Source organism: Octodon degus, unplaced genomic scaffold (assembly GCF_000260255.1).
Source record: "Octodon degus isolate 3935 unplaced genomic scaffold, OctDeg1.0 scaffold00154, whole genome shotgun sequence".
Taxonomy (NCBI): domain Eukaryota; kingdom Metazoa; phylum Chordata; class Mammalia; order Rodentia; family Octodontidae; genus Octodon; species Octodon degus.
The window spans coordinates 3,389,649-3,402,400 of NW_004524730.1; the positions used below are offsets into that span (position 1 = coordinate 3,389,649).

Genomic DNA, 12,752 nt, shown 5'->3' on the forward strand with positions numbered 1-12,752 from the left:
AAATAACAGAACTTAACCAAAAAAAGGTATACAGATGAATGTCCATTTTGTATCTGTGTATTCAGAGAGGTTGGGATAGATATATAGTTACATTCTCTTAATGAATAGAATGATTTGTTCTAAAGGTGTTTGTAAATGGGATGTCAGGTCCTCATCTTGTACAGCAATTAACCACTAAGAAGAATGTATGCAGTATGTTAATTATTGGAACTGTCCTACCGATTTGATTTGAAAGTGTCTCATTGTTATTTGTTTATCAATAAAATTATGGCAAAAAAAAAAAAAAGAGAGAGAGAGAGTTTACATGCAAGGGTTCAGAGCAAGATAGCTGGGCCCAAAGGTCAGATCCCCTGACTGACTAAGGGATGTCAGACAAATTATTTAATCTGTCTAGCTGCCTTTAAGCAGGAAGAGAGACAAGTGTTATATCCATATGGCTACTTAGTGAGACAGCAGACACTGTTCTAAGCTCTTCACAAGCCCAATCTCATTTAATACTCAAAGCAACTATATGAGACAGCATTGCTTCTAGTCCCGCATTATAATGAGAAACTGAGGCAGGAGAAAGCTAATGAGTGTGGGGCAGATTCAAGCCCTAGAAGTCATATTCCAGAGTCAGTGCTGGAGCAGAACAGCCTTCCGCACAGCACAGCAAGCGAAGTGCAGGTCCCTGGGAGCTTTCTAAGCACAGCTGGTGCAGCGCTGAACAGCAGCAATACACCGACCAGAGGCCTTGCCCGCCACAGTGGCTCTGCTGTTCCCAACAGGGCTGTCTGTAGATAAGCTCAGACACCACGCACGTCACTTCCTGCTTCTGGTCCTCTCTTCGAAGCTCCTTGAAAAGCTGCTTCAGAACTGAACCCTGACCAAGAATTCATTCCAGAATGCACTGCCATTCTTTATTATATCTCAGAACAGCCTCCAAAATCTAGCTCATGGTCACCAGTGGCCATCGAAGTCCTCCCCTGGGCACTGTGCATATTCCAGTAGCACTGTGCTGCTCGAGGGGCCCTGACCAACCACGTGGGCATCTTCCCTCTAACCCAAATGCCACTCAAACTGTGGCACAGGTTCACAGATTTCTGATAGGAGCACTGTTTTCTGACGACAATTTGTTATCCTTCAACATTCTGCATCTTAAAACTCCATCTTCCTCCCAGAGCATAAGCGCCCTAGGTAGAGCCTGGGTTTTCTCGTCTCTGCAGCCCCAAAGCACCGATCAAAGCACCATGGCCTTACACACTGGGCTCCTGCCACCAAGTGAAAGGTTATACATGGGAACAGTCAGTAATCATGAAAATAAACTCTTCTCCGGGGGGCAACCAAACCAAAAAACAGGCATTAGTGGTTACAGCTGTTGCCCAGAAGCCGACGCGGCAGCCGTGGGCAGCAGTACCTGCCTCTCCTTCCTCCTCGCCCAAGTTCAGCACGATGATGCAGATGTGCTTCCGGAGCTGGCGTGGGTTGGAGAACTTGCGGCAGCACTTGCTGCACTCCAGGCTGCTGGGCTCCAGGCTGCTGCCTGCTTCTGGGGCCAGCTGCCCATCCTCGCTGGGGCTTGCAGTGCTTTCTGCCAAATCCTCCTCTGCACTGGGCTTTTTTGTGGAGCCCTTAGGTCTGCCTCTCTTCCTCTTCATGACCAAAAACTCTGTAAGGAAAACATGAGGGAAAGATGGGGTCAAACAAGGTAGCAGTGGGGGGCTTGCAGTTAGCTCAGTTGTTTAAAGCACCTGCTTGGGCAAACTAGTCAGGCGCAGGGGACTGCGGTTCGATCCCCAGCTCCACATGCTGCACCAGACCCGCCCTTAAGGCAGCCTGAGCCAGCCAAAAAAAAACCCTCAACTTTGTGCTGGCCAAATAGCTCAGTGGATTAAAGGTCCTATAAGCAGGCGCAGGGGCCAGGATTTCAATTCCCAGGCCTGCCATGCAGGCCCCACCCCCTGGGCTTGCTCTGAGATGGCAATTGAGACTGGGCATGGTGGCGCACACCTCTAATCCAGCTCTTGGGAGGCTGCAAACACTACGAGTCTGATCTAGTAGTCAGACCCTAAAACCCTGTAGACCCTTCCCTAAAAATAAAATAAAATAAAATAAAAAACCAAGGTGGATGCACTCAACTTCTTAGTGAGAGAAAATGTGCAGGTTTCAGACTTTATTAGAAATTAAAGGCCTAAAGCAGGTGCAGCAATTACCAGCTACAAATACCATTTTCTGTGCTCATGCTGCTCTTCCTGTTCACTGGTAATTGACTGTTATACTCTGTGTCAAGACTATCAGCTGATCAGAACCTACAGAGGACTTCAGTTATGGCCATCAGCCACCAGGCCACAGCCCTTCCCCCATTTGCCATCACTTCCATCTAAGTCCAGTTCTCAAAAACAGCTTCTGGACTTACTCGCACAGAGTTCTCGGGACTAGTGTTCTGAGACTGTCTTTTTTTTTTTTTTTTTTTTTTTTTTTTGGATGAGTTATATAACTATTCAGATTATTTCAAAGGAGTCAAATTTTCCTGGTCAGAAAGAGAAAAATAATTGCAATCTAAATTTTAAAATCATAGGCTAAAAGACAATAACAATATTTTTCAGGTTTCTTAGCGACCCAGTGACTAAACAGCATCACCAAAGCTGCTTTCAAGCCAGTTCTGTGGCTCTTTACAACATGCCTTTCTTCTTAGAGCTCATCTTTAAGGCCTTCACCTATAAATGAAGGAGGGAATGAAGAAGGGTAAGTGGGGCTAGGGGGAGACCAGCTCATACAATCATGCAAAGGCCGAACAGTGTGACCCTTGGGGATGTGGCTTTCCTGAGAGGGGCCTCTCGGAGGGGAAAAGCTGGTGGCTTCCCAACCCGACTGGCATCCCAACCGCTGAACTGCCTGCCAGGCTGGAGCACGGCATGGGCACAGCCCTCTTTGGATCTGAACAGTGAGGTAAAGTGAAGAGTCCTGGATCCTGGCACCTTTTCAAGAATGATCACCACAAAACAAGGACAACTGTCAGTGGCCTTCCGCCTCTCTTTCGTGTGGCTTGGAACAATAAAACACAGCCACCTTACTCAGTGCTAGCACCCCAGTGAGCCCCTAGTTAGGAGAACATCCTACACCTACCAGTCAAGAAGCCACAGAGGCTAAGTCAGCAGCAGGACTCTGGACGCTGCACAAGGAAGCCTGCCTGGGGAGGGACCTGGAGAACCTGGGAGACTGCACCAGAGAAGGCAGTGATATCCTGGGAAGCGGCACCTTTGAGGACTAGCGTGTCTGCCCAACTGGGAAGCCAAGGATGGGTCGCACTGACTAAGGATGCAGGCCAAGGCCTTCCTCAGCCAGGGCAGCCAACACACTTGCAGCCCTCAGGCCATCTCACTGAGGCATGCCAGAAAATATGGGCAAGAAGTCTTCCAGAACTGAAAGTTCACTAAAGGCCCAGATAAAACAACATGCTAAGGCCCACTTGACCCCTTTGCCATCATGGACTTCACCAAGCGAGACAAAGGTCATCCCTTTAGACAGATCAGCCCTTGTGCATGGGGCAAGAGGGATAATGTCCAAACAGAATACAGACAAACCATTTACCTCAGAAATTAAAACTTTTCCTATTAATACTTTTTACAAAAATGTGCAATCTCCTGAAGCAGCAACTAACATCAGAGCAACAGAGCTAGCAGGCATGAAAACACCCACTTCCCGTCATGTCAGCCTAACTGAAGAAACACGACAAACAACAGTTTACTGGAGGGGGGTGCAGTGCTAGTCCCCAGTGACAGATGCTGGCATTCTGCCACGTAGGTCGGAGCCACTGCTCTGAAAAGCTCACAGACTGCAGCTGTGTAGAAGAAGCAACCTGACCCCAAGAGAGGTCTGCCTCCCCCGGGTGACTGAGAGGCATCTCCAGACCCCTGGCTGCCCCCCTGCCCACCCCCCAAGGGGAGTGCCTTTGTTTGCCTATGGACTTCCGGCCCCAGATATCTGACAATCTAGGCTCTGAAACATGGCACATCCGCTCTGCCCTCTGGAGGAACGAGAAACAGAAGGTGCAGCCCGGACCTCAAAGAGGGTTAGAAACCAGCCCTCGTGGGCAGCGTGTTGTGGAATCCCTGCAAAAGCTGCACAGCTGTGACTTGAATGGGAGTTCTGGCTGGCTCTGCTCTCAGTGTTGTCACACACTGAAGACAGTAAGGAGTAACGCTATCCAGGACTGATGGAAAGGAGGGGAAAAGCTCCACTGGGACCCTTCCAAGTCCTGGTTCAGAATTTTTAAATATAGTACTTCTCTAAGTTTGGTGAGCTCTGGAAAATTACTCAGCCTGAAGAAGATCACTGGGATCTCCAAATCTGTAGCTAGCTGGTTGGATAGGGTGGCCTCTGAGGTCCCTTGAATTTGTGACTGGTGTCAGAAGCACAGGGTAGACTTCATAATCTTGGGGAGAACTGTAACCCCAGAATTTGGCAAAATTCAACATGGCAGTGCCCATGTTCTTCCCACAGACACAAACCCAGAGCACAGAGTGCAGAGTGCACAGCAGCAGGTCTATGTGTGTGAGGCAGCACCCTATCCACACGTGGGAGCACGGCCAGGACGCCATGTGGCTGAGAACGAGTCTCTCTTCCCAAAGTGGAAACTTCCAGGGTCCTGGTCCTGACTAGCTTTCATCCCTTTCAGCACTAACCAGGCCCAGTGAACCCAGTAATTAAACTGACAAGCAGTGGGCAATCTGGTTGTCGCAGGAAGAAACATGAAATCAGTCCTGAAAGCTTTGGAAAAGCCTCAAACACAACAGTGACAAAACTGATCTTCCATCTTGTGACATCCATAATTCAGATCCTCAAGACCAATTAGTTAGCTAAAAATGAAATATTCATAAATGAACTTGGAATAATATAAGCACCGAACACGAGTGCTGCTGCCAACTACCCACACATTACAAAAGAGCTCTGAATCTTGAAACTAGGCAAGAAAAAGCGCAGCCTCTCTATCAAAGCGCCTGAATGGACATGCCTTCCCCCTCCTCCTCCTTCCAAGGTCCTGCACTCTGTCACTGGACTCAGGGGCTGCCTCACGAATGCATCTGTGCATAATTACCTCCCCAGTCTGTCCTCAGGCTAGACGCACAGTGTCCAGCTCCAGCTTTCTGTTTGGGGATCCCCGGCCCCCAGCCCGTATCTCACCATCATTCCCTGGCTCTAGAACCTTCCACGGTTCTGGATGACTTTGTCCCACAACTCTCAGACCTGGCTTTCAGTGTTCGTTAGCACATGGCCTAGACACTTACACACACACACACACACACACACACACACACTGCCTCCACCTTCCCCCATGGTCTCCCACTCAACTGCACAGTGCAGTATCTGTTCCTTCCTACACATGAGGATAATCCCTGTTTCTTTTTACTTACCCATCCCACTGTCCTGGCCTGTGCCTGCCACTTTCACTCCCAGCCCCACATGCTCACATCCAGTTCAAGCCTCAGCACCTCCTCCACAAGGCCACCCAGGACAGGCCCTCTGCTCACCTGCCCTCGTCACAGTGTGAGCCACATGTGAGGGGTGTGTACACTCTCGGCTTTCTGATTGTTTCTTTTTCTTTTCAATTATAAGTCTGAGGTTAAAACTGGCCCTTTAATTGTCATTTTCCTTCGCAAATGAAGTAGACGATAAATCAGTTGTTTGCTGACAGGTGGAAAGTGATTTTTTGTGTTACAGTTTAGTGCCTCTTAACTCTGCTCTAAACCTAATGTTTGGGGACAACTTCCTCTTAGAAAATCAACCTTACAGATCCAAGGCCAAACCTTGCCAGAAAAAGAAAGAATCAAGTGAAGGTTCTTAAGTTCAATCAAAAGACAACACAATCATTATGAAACAATAGCCCAACATAGTAATAGAATCTAATAATGTAAGCCCTTTCTTTTTGCATCACTCAAGTTTCCAAGACACTTCCTCAGCTATTATCTCATTTTTTCCTTGCAAAAAACACACAAGATGAGTTCAGCAAACATAATTCCTCAAAAGGAAAGGAAACAAGAACCGCAAAGGTCCAAGTGGCTTGGCAGAGTCTTCAGAACCAACTGCTGAACAAGCAGAACTGACACTTGGATTTTCTTATTCTCAAATTCTTTTCTGCTAAATCATATGCCTCAGGTGTTCGTAATGAAGGTCAGATCCACCCAACTTAATGGTACCAGTATGAGCCCTGACGGGACTCTGACTTTCAGTTGGGCAGAGATGGGTTTGAATCCACCCTGGGTCTCATTTTCCAAAGTGTAAAATAAGCACAGAACTGCCCCTGTCCCATAGTCACTGTTCATAAAAATGATCCACTACAACACTAGGCACAGCACTTCTGAAATGACCAGCAATTTCTAATGTTTCAATCTGGAATATCTCTTTAAGAAACTACGACTTGCCCTATTCACTGTTGGACAGTAGAACTCTTCAATGTTTATACGCATTTCACTGTTCATTCCACTCACTGCACTTTTCCTTGATTTCTTCATTTTAAAGTAGCTCACACACCAAGAAACTCAACATAGAATTGGGAACACACATATGTATTCTGCTGAAGACTGTGGATAAACCGGCCTGCAGGACTCTCACTTGGCAACTCAATCTCCAATCACACCAGCTCAAACATTTCAGAAAATCCTCAAAGAATAATATTTTAGCGTCCTGATAGTCAATCTCCCTGACATTTATTTCCAAAGCCCAGGAAGCAATAGAAGAGACAATGAATTATTTATCAGAAATTTAGGAACATGAGCCTGTTAGGTTCTGAAGAATGCAAAGTCCCTCTGCGAGGACAGACTCCACCCTGCTCTGCAGGGCAAGGCATCTGAGGCCCAAGACCCCCAAGCCGCCCCCCATGCCTTATGAACCACACCAGGAAAATACCTGTGAATGACAGACATAGGGAATAACAGGGGCATGTTCCTCAGGCCCATGCTACACACTGCACATGGCTTTGCTCATTTAATTCCCACTGGTGCCACTAGTCTTAGTTCCACTACACAGTCAAGAACACTGAGGCTCACAAAGACTATTTTACCCCAAGCTCACAGGACTAGCCAGTTGGCAGAGCCAGAGTTTATATCCAGACCTGTTGCTTCAGAGTTGGTAGACTGTACACCTGTGTTAGAACAAGTCCTCTGGTCAACTCCACTGATAACAGAAGACAGAAATATCACACTTTGACCTCTATTCACGGCTCTACAGAAACATGAAGCTAGCCCTACATGAAGCTAGCCCTACGTAGCTACACTGCTCCCTGTGACGGAACTCCTGACACTACAGCACACACAGGCACAGGGAGCATAAGGGGTCCTCACACGTCCTGCACTCAGTGCAGACTACCTCAGTGTGATGTGTCACGTACAGCAGCAACACACACCCATCTCAGAATCTAGGAGGAACCCGAGTGTTGCATCTTCCTTGGACAATGACAAGGCACAGCTGGAAGACCCACGAGCGTAACTTCCGCCAGCCAGGCTTCATGCTCAGGCCTGGCCACATTCACCCTGAGCACCGTTTGGTTCATTCACCCAGAAAGAGTGCCGTCCTAACTCATCCACCTAGGATGGGGCACCTTTGTGCAGTCCACACAGAGGCAGCACGTGGCCTCAGTCCCTGATAGCCCTAACGAAGTCCCACAACTGGGGCCAGCATCTATCTGGCAGCAGATGTGTGCCCTTTCAGCCACCCCACACTGCCAACCAGGGCACACAGGAGGATTCCACCTCCTGCTGCTACCGGAACAACAAGCACAGCATGCCTACCACACTCCGAAGGGCATGGCTTAGAAAACAGGCCCAGAAGAAACTATACTGTAGGTTTAAAAGCAAGCATCAGCCTTCCGGAAAAGCCTCTTTCTGTCCTCAAAGTAGAATACATGACCCCGACTTTAGCAACGAAACTCAATGCTGCATTCGAGTACCTCTCAGCCTACTTGTCACCTACTAGCCAGAGAGGCACCAGCACAGGCACAAAACCTGAGTCCCCTGTACCGTCAAGCACTGAGCACAGCACCCAGGCATACAGCATGCACACAATAAGCAGCTGATGGGTAGAGAAAAAGGACAGAGGGGAAGGGGAAGGGGAAACAGGAAAGGGGAAAAGCTCCTGTTGAGAATACAGAAGCAGGTAGAAGATGGCAGAGCAGAAGTAAGGCCCTCAGAAGGCCCATGGAAACATCCTCCAGCAAGCCTGACTGCCCAGCACAGCAGAGTAAAGGCAAGTGCACAATTATGCCTGCTTCCAACTTACCCATGTACGCAATCACACTCATGTATCATCAAATAACACTGTCACACTCACAACTACCTAAGGACACAATCACATACTTTCACAGATACCATCACACACCATTACACACTCACACATGTTCACTTACAGCCACACACACACACACACACACACACACTGAAAGATGAGCTTGGTGTGTTAGGCAATTTCTTCTGGGATCACAGCCAGAGATTTGATTAGGAAAAGGGAGGAAAAAGAAAGGTCATTCTGCAGGCCAGTTCCTACATGAGTAAAAAAGATTAAAAGGCTATAAAATAAACCAGAGGATTTAGGAACCTTCATGTTATAAAGCAAGACCAAAATAATAAATCAATTACCACTCAGTAAAAAGTTTAATTAAACCATTTCAAGTGTCTCTCAAGTTAAAATGAATTGTGAAGGTTAAACCTGAATGGAAATCATTAGAGAAAAACTAAGCTCCTACAAGTCTTAGTTTTTACAGATTTTCACAAAGAGAAAAAGAAAAATGAAGTTCTAAATGAAAGACATGCAAAGAAATTTCTTATATTAAGAGTTTGCATTTTATTTAAAGAATTAAGAAATATTTTTTTAAAAATAAACTCTTCATGCAATTAACATTCCAGATATATAGATATATATTCCAGTATACACAACAGAAAAATTTATTTGATAAGAATGTAAGTCAAAAGTAAATTATTTAATAAAGGAAAATATAAAAGGAGCTCTGTGGTAAGAATTGGGCTCCACAGTAGTCTCCACTGGTACTCGGCCTCACTCTCTGGGGTCCAGTTCCCATGGTAGGCTGTGATCTGAAAATGCTAAATGACAGATTTCACAACGAAACAATCCTTAACTATTAAACTACACACCTTGCTGAGTGCCGTGATAAAACGCCTCACCTTCTCTTCCCACTCAAAGGACAAGAAGGTCCCTCTGTCCGATATACACAGGCACACATGCTACCTGCCCATTAGTTACTGAGTGGGCCTCTCGGTCTTCAGATCAATAATGATGCTGAAGATTTCATTATAGTATAGTACCACAAGTGTTTCACTGTATTATTAGTTATTATTGTCACTTTTACTATATGTAATTTATAAAGTAAACTTTACAACAGATATAGCAAAAATATACAGTGCAGATAGTGTTCAGTACTATCTGGTTTCAGGAATGCTTGGGGGCAGGTCTTAGAACACAACCTGTGGAGGAAGAGGAAACATTCCAAATGCTCCTCAACTTGCGATGGTGTTACATTCTGATACACCCATCATAACTCAAATACATCATGACTCACAAATACATCTAATCTACTGAACACTTGTAGAGTGTGAGAAGTTCCCCCTTTCAGATATATGGACAATGGGGAATCGTACCTCTTCACCAACTCCCCAGCATCATGAGAGGATCAGACTGCATATTGCTAATATGGAAAAAGGATTCAAATTCAAAATCTGGAGAGTGTCTACCACTTTGGCAATACTGCAACATCAAAAAAAAAAAAAAATCAAACAATCATTAAAACTGGTAATTGTCTGTAGCCTTGGTCCTATAAGAACACACAAATGCCACCAGACCAGCTGGGCTTCAATACTACTCTGTCACTTACTAACTAGGAAGTCTTGAGGGTATTGTTTTAACTCTTCTGAATCTTTAAGCTACATGTTTTCAACTACAAAATTTGGGCAACAGCAAGAAAACTGAAAAAGCCAACACTATAAACCAACAAGAGGGCCTGGGGAGATGGCTCAGTGGATTAAACGCTTCCCTGGCAAGCGCAAGGGCCTGAGATCAATCCCTGGTTCTGCCCCCCCGCAAAAAAAAAAGATCTGATAGACAGATAGACAGGTAGACAGACAGACAGACAGACAGACAGACAGACAGACAGGACACATCACTGTTATAGTTTGTGTCTAGGTGTCCCCCCAAAGCCAATTCTTGCTTTCAAAGTATACTGTAAAACTACAGGGAGCAAAACAGTAGATTGCTGGCATAAAAACAGACACAAATGCCATTGGGAAAGAATCAAGAATCCAGACATGGTCAAGTAATGTTTGACAAAGATGCCAAAAATACAAAATAGAGAAGGGATAGTAGCTTTAAAAAATAGTGTTAGAATGCAATGCATATGGACCCGTACCTTACAGAACTCACAACAAAGTCATAAAGATAGATTAAAGACATAAAAAGAACACAAGAAACTAACAAAATTTCTAGAAAAAAAAATGGAGGAAGGTTTACATCATTAATTTTTGGAACAACTTTTAGAAAAAAAGCACAAGCAACACAAGCTGAAAAAAATACAAGAAATCGAGACTACATCAAACAAAACAGCTGCACAGTAAGGAAAATGGAAAGCAATTTACAGAAGGGAAAAAAATATTTGTAAACTGTATATCTGATAAAGGGTTAATATCCAAAATATACAAGGAATTAATAAACTCAATAGCAAAAACAGAAAAAAAAAATCTTGTTAAAAAATGAGCAAAAGGGCTGGCCAGATAGCTCACCTAATTGAAGTGCCTGCTTAGGCAAGTGCGAGGACTGACCAGGATTCTATCCCCAGCATGCCATGCAGGCCCCGCCCCTCAGGGCACACTTAGACAGGGACTGAGACTGCATGGGGGGCACCCGCCTGTAATCCCAGTGCTTGAGAGGCTGAAAACAGGAGGATTACTAAGCATCTGAACTGTGTAGAGAGACCCTATCAACCTTGTACTAAATACATAAATTTAAAAAATAAAATGAGCAAAGAACCTGATCAAAACAAGGTTATCAAATGGCCAACGGGTACGTGAAACTGTTCGGGTACATGAAACTGTTCAACATCACTAATCACAGAGAAACTGAAAGTTGAAATCACAACATGATAATACTGCACACCTCTTAGGACACTATTACCAAAACCACAGAGATAACAAAAATTTTAAGGATGTGGTGAAGGGGGAATGCTTGTATAATGTCAGTGGGAGGGAATATAATTTGATAAATCCATTACAGAAAATACTAAGGAAGTTCCTCAAAAATTTAAAACAGAACTAGTATAATAAGCAAGTACTCCTAATTACAGATATATAGAGAAAAACCAAATCGCCAGCTTCAAGACCTTAGACATGTGCACTTCCATGCTCGCTGCAGCAGCATGCACGGCACCTCCGACGTGGAAGTGATCCAAGTGTCTGTTAATGGTGAATAAGGACAACATTACTGGTAAGTTCAGGTGGGGGCTGTTTAGCCAATTAAAGAGGAAATCTTGACATTTATGCCAACATGGATGAACCTTGAGAGCACTGTGATAAATGAAATAGGTCAGATAGGGAAAGACAATACTTTATGACCTCACTTATACGTAGAACCTACGAAAGCCAAACTCGGAATAGTGCTGGTCATTAGAGTCTGCACAGTAGGGAGAATGGAAAAATACTGGTTTCAATGTGGGTATAAATTTTAATGAACAGGTTTCTGAGATCTAATGAATAGCATGATGACTAACTTAATATTTGGTAAGTAAGCAGATCTTTGATGTTCTCACCTTTAAAAAAATCATGCTAACTAACTAAATTATGCCAATCATTTCACAATAGATATGTGTGTGCTGGCAAGCAAAAAGGTCTGAGTTCAATCCCTGGTTCCACCAAAACAACAACAACAAAAAAAGGATATGTGTGTGTATTTGTATACAAAAATCACCACACTGCATACCTTAAATCTATATAAATTAGTTTGTTATGCCTCAATTAAGTTGAGGGAGGCATATTTGAAAATAAAAATCTTAAAATCATTAACTAACTTATCAATTTAAGAAACCAAACCAAGAGAAGCACACTACTCAAAACAAACAAAACGAAATGTTAAAATACAGAGATGAACTAGAACTACGGGGTGAAAAAAGAGAAAATTAACAAAACTTAGCTTTTTAAAACATCAACAAAACTAGCAAATCTTTAGATAAACTTACCAAGAAAATACAGATAAGCCAATTTCTAAAAATAAAACAAGAATGAAAGAGGGGACTTTTCTATCAATGTGACAAAAAAATTAGAACAGTTACAATGAAATACTATGAATAATTATATGTCAACAACTAGATAACCTAGGTGATACAGAAATTTTTCTAAAAAAACATAAAGTACTAAAGCTAATTCAAGAATAAAAGATGTCCATATACCTCAAACAAGTAAAACAATTCAAACAGCAAACAAATACCTCCCAATAGAAATAAAAGAGACAAAGAAAGAGAGACAGAGAGAGACAGACAGACAGACAGACACAGAGAGAGACAGATAAGGACAGAAGCAAACGCAGATGTGGAGAGAGAGAGATGAGGGGCAAGACTAAATGGCTTTACTGGTGAAGTTTAACAAATATTTAAAGAATTAACACTAGTTCTCAAAAAATCTTCAAAGAAACAGAAGAGGATCGGAACTTTCAAAGCCATTCTGAGTTCACATTTGTATGTCAAAACCAAAGGCCTGGGCTGGCGAGATGGCTCAGTGGTCTAA

The 12,752-nt window shown here is 44.0% G+C and overlaps 1 protein-coding gene across 1 annotated transcript in view; it reads right to left on the bottom strand.

Annotated features, from left to right (window-relative positions):
• Window positions 1-12,752, bottom strand: part of Zfat (zinc finger and AT-hook domain containing) — a 279,413-nt gene that overhangs the window by 217,424 nt on the left and 49,237 nt on the right. The window contains exon 3 of the mRNA XM_012517210.2: window positions 1,397-1,648. Coding sequence (XP_012372664.2) covers window positions 1,397-1,648 — 252 coding nt within the window. The remainder of the gene's footprint in view (window positions 1-1,396; window positions 1,649-12,752) is intronic.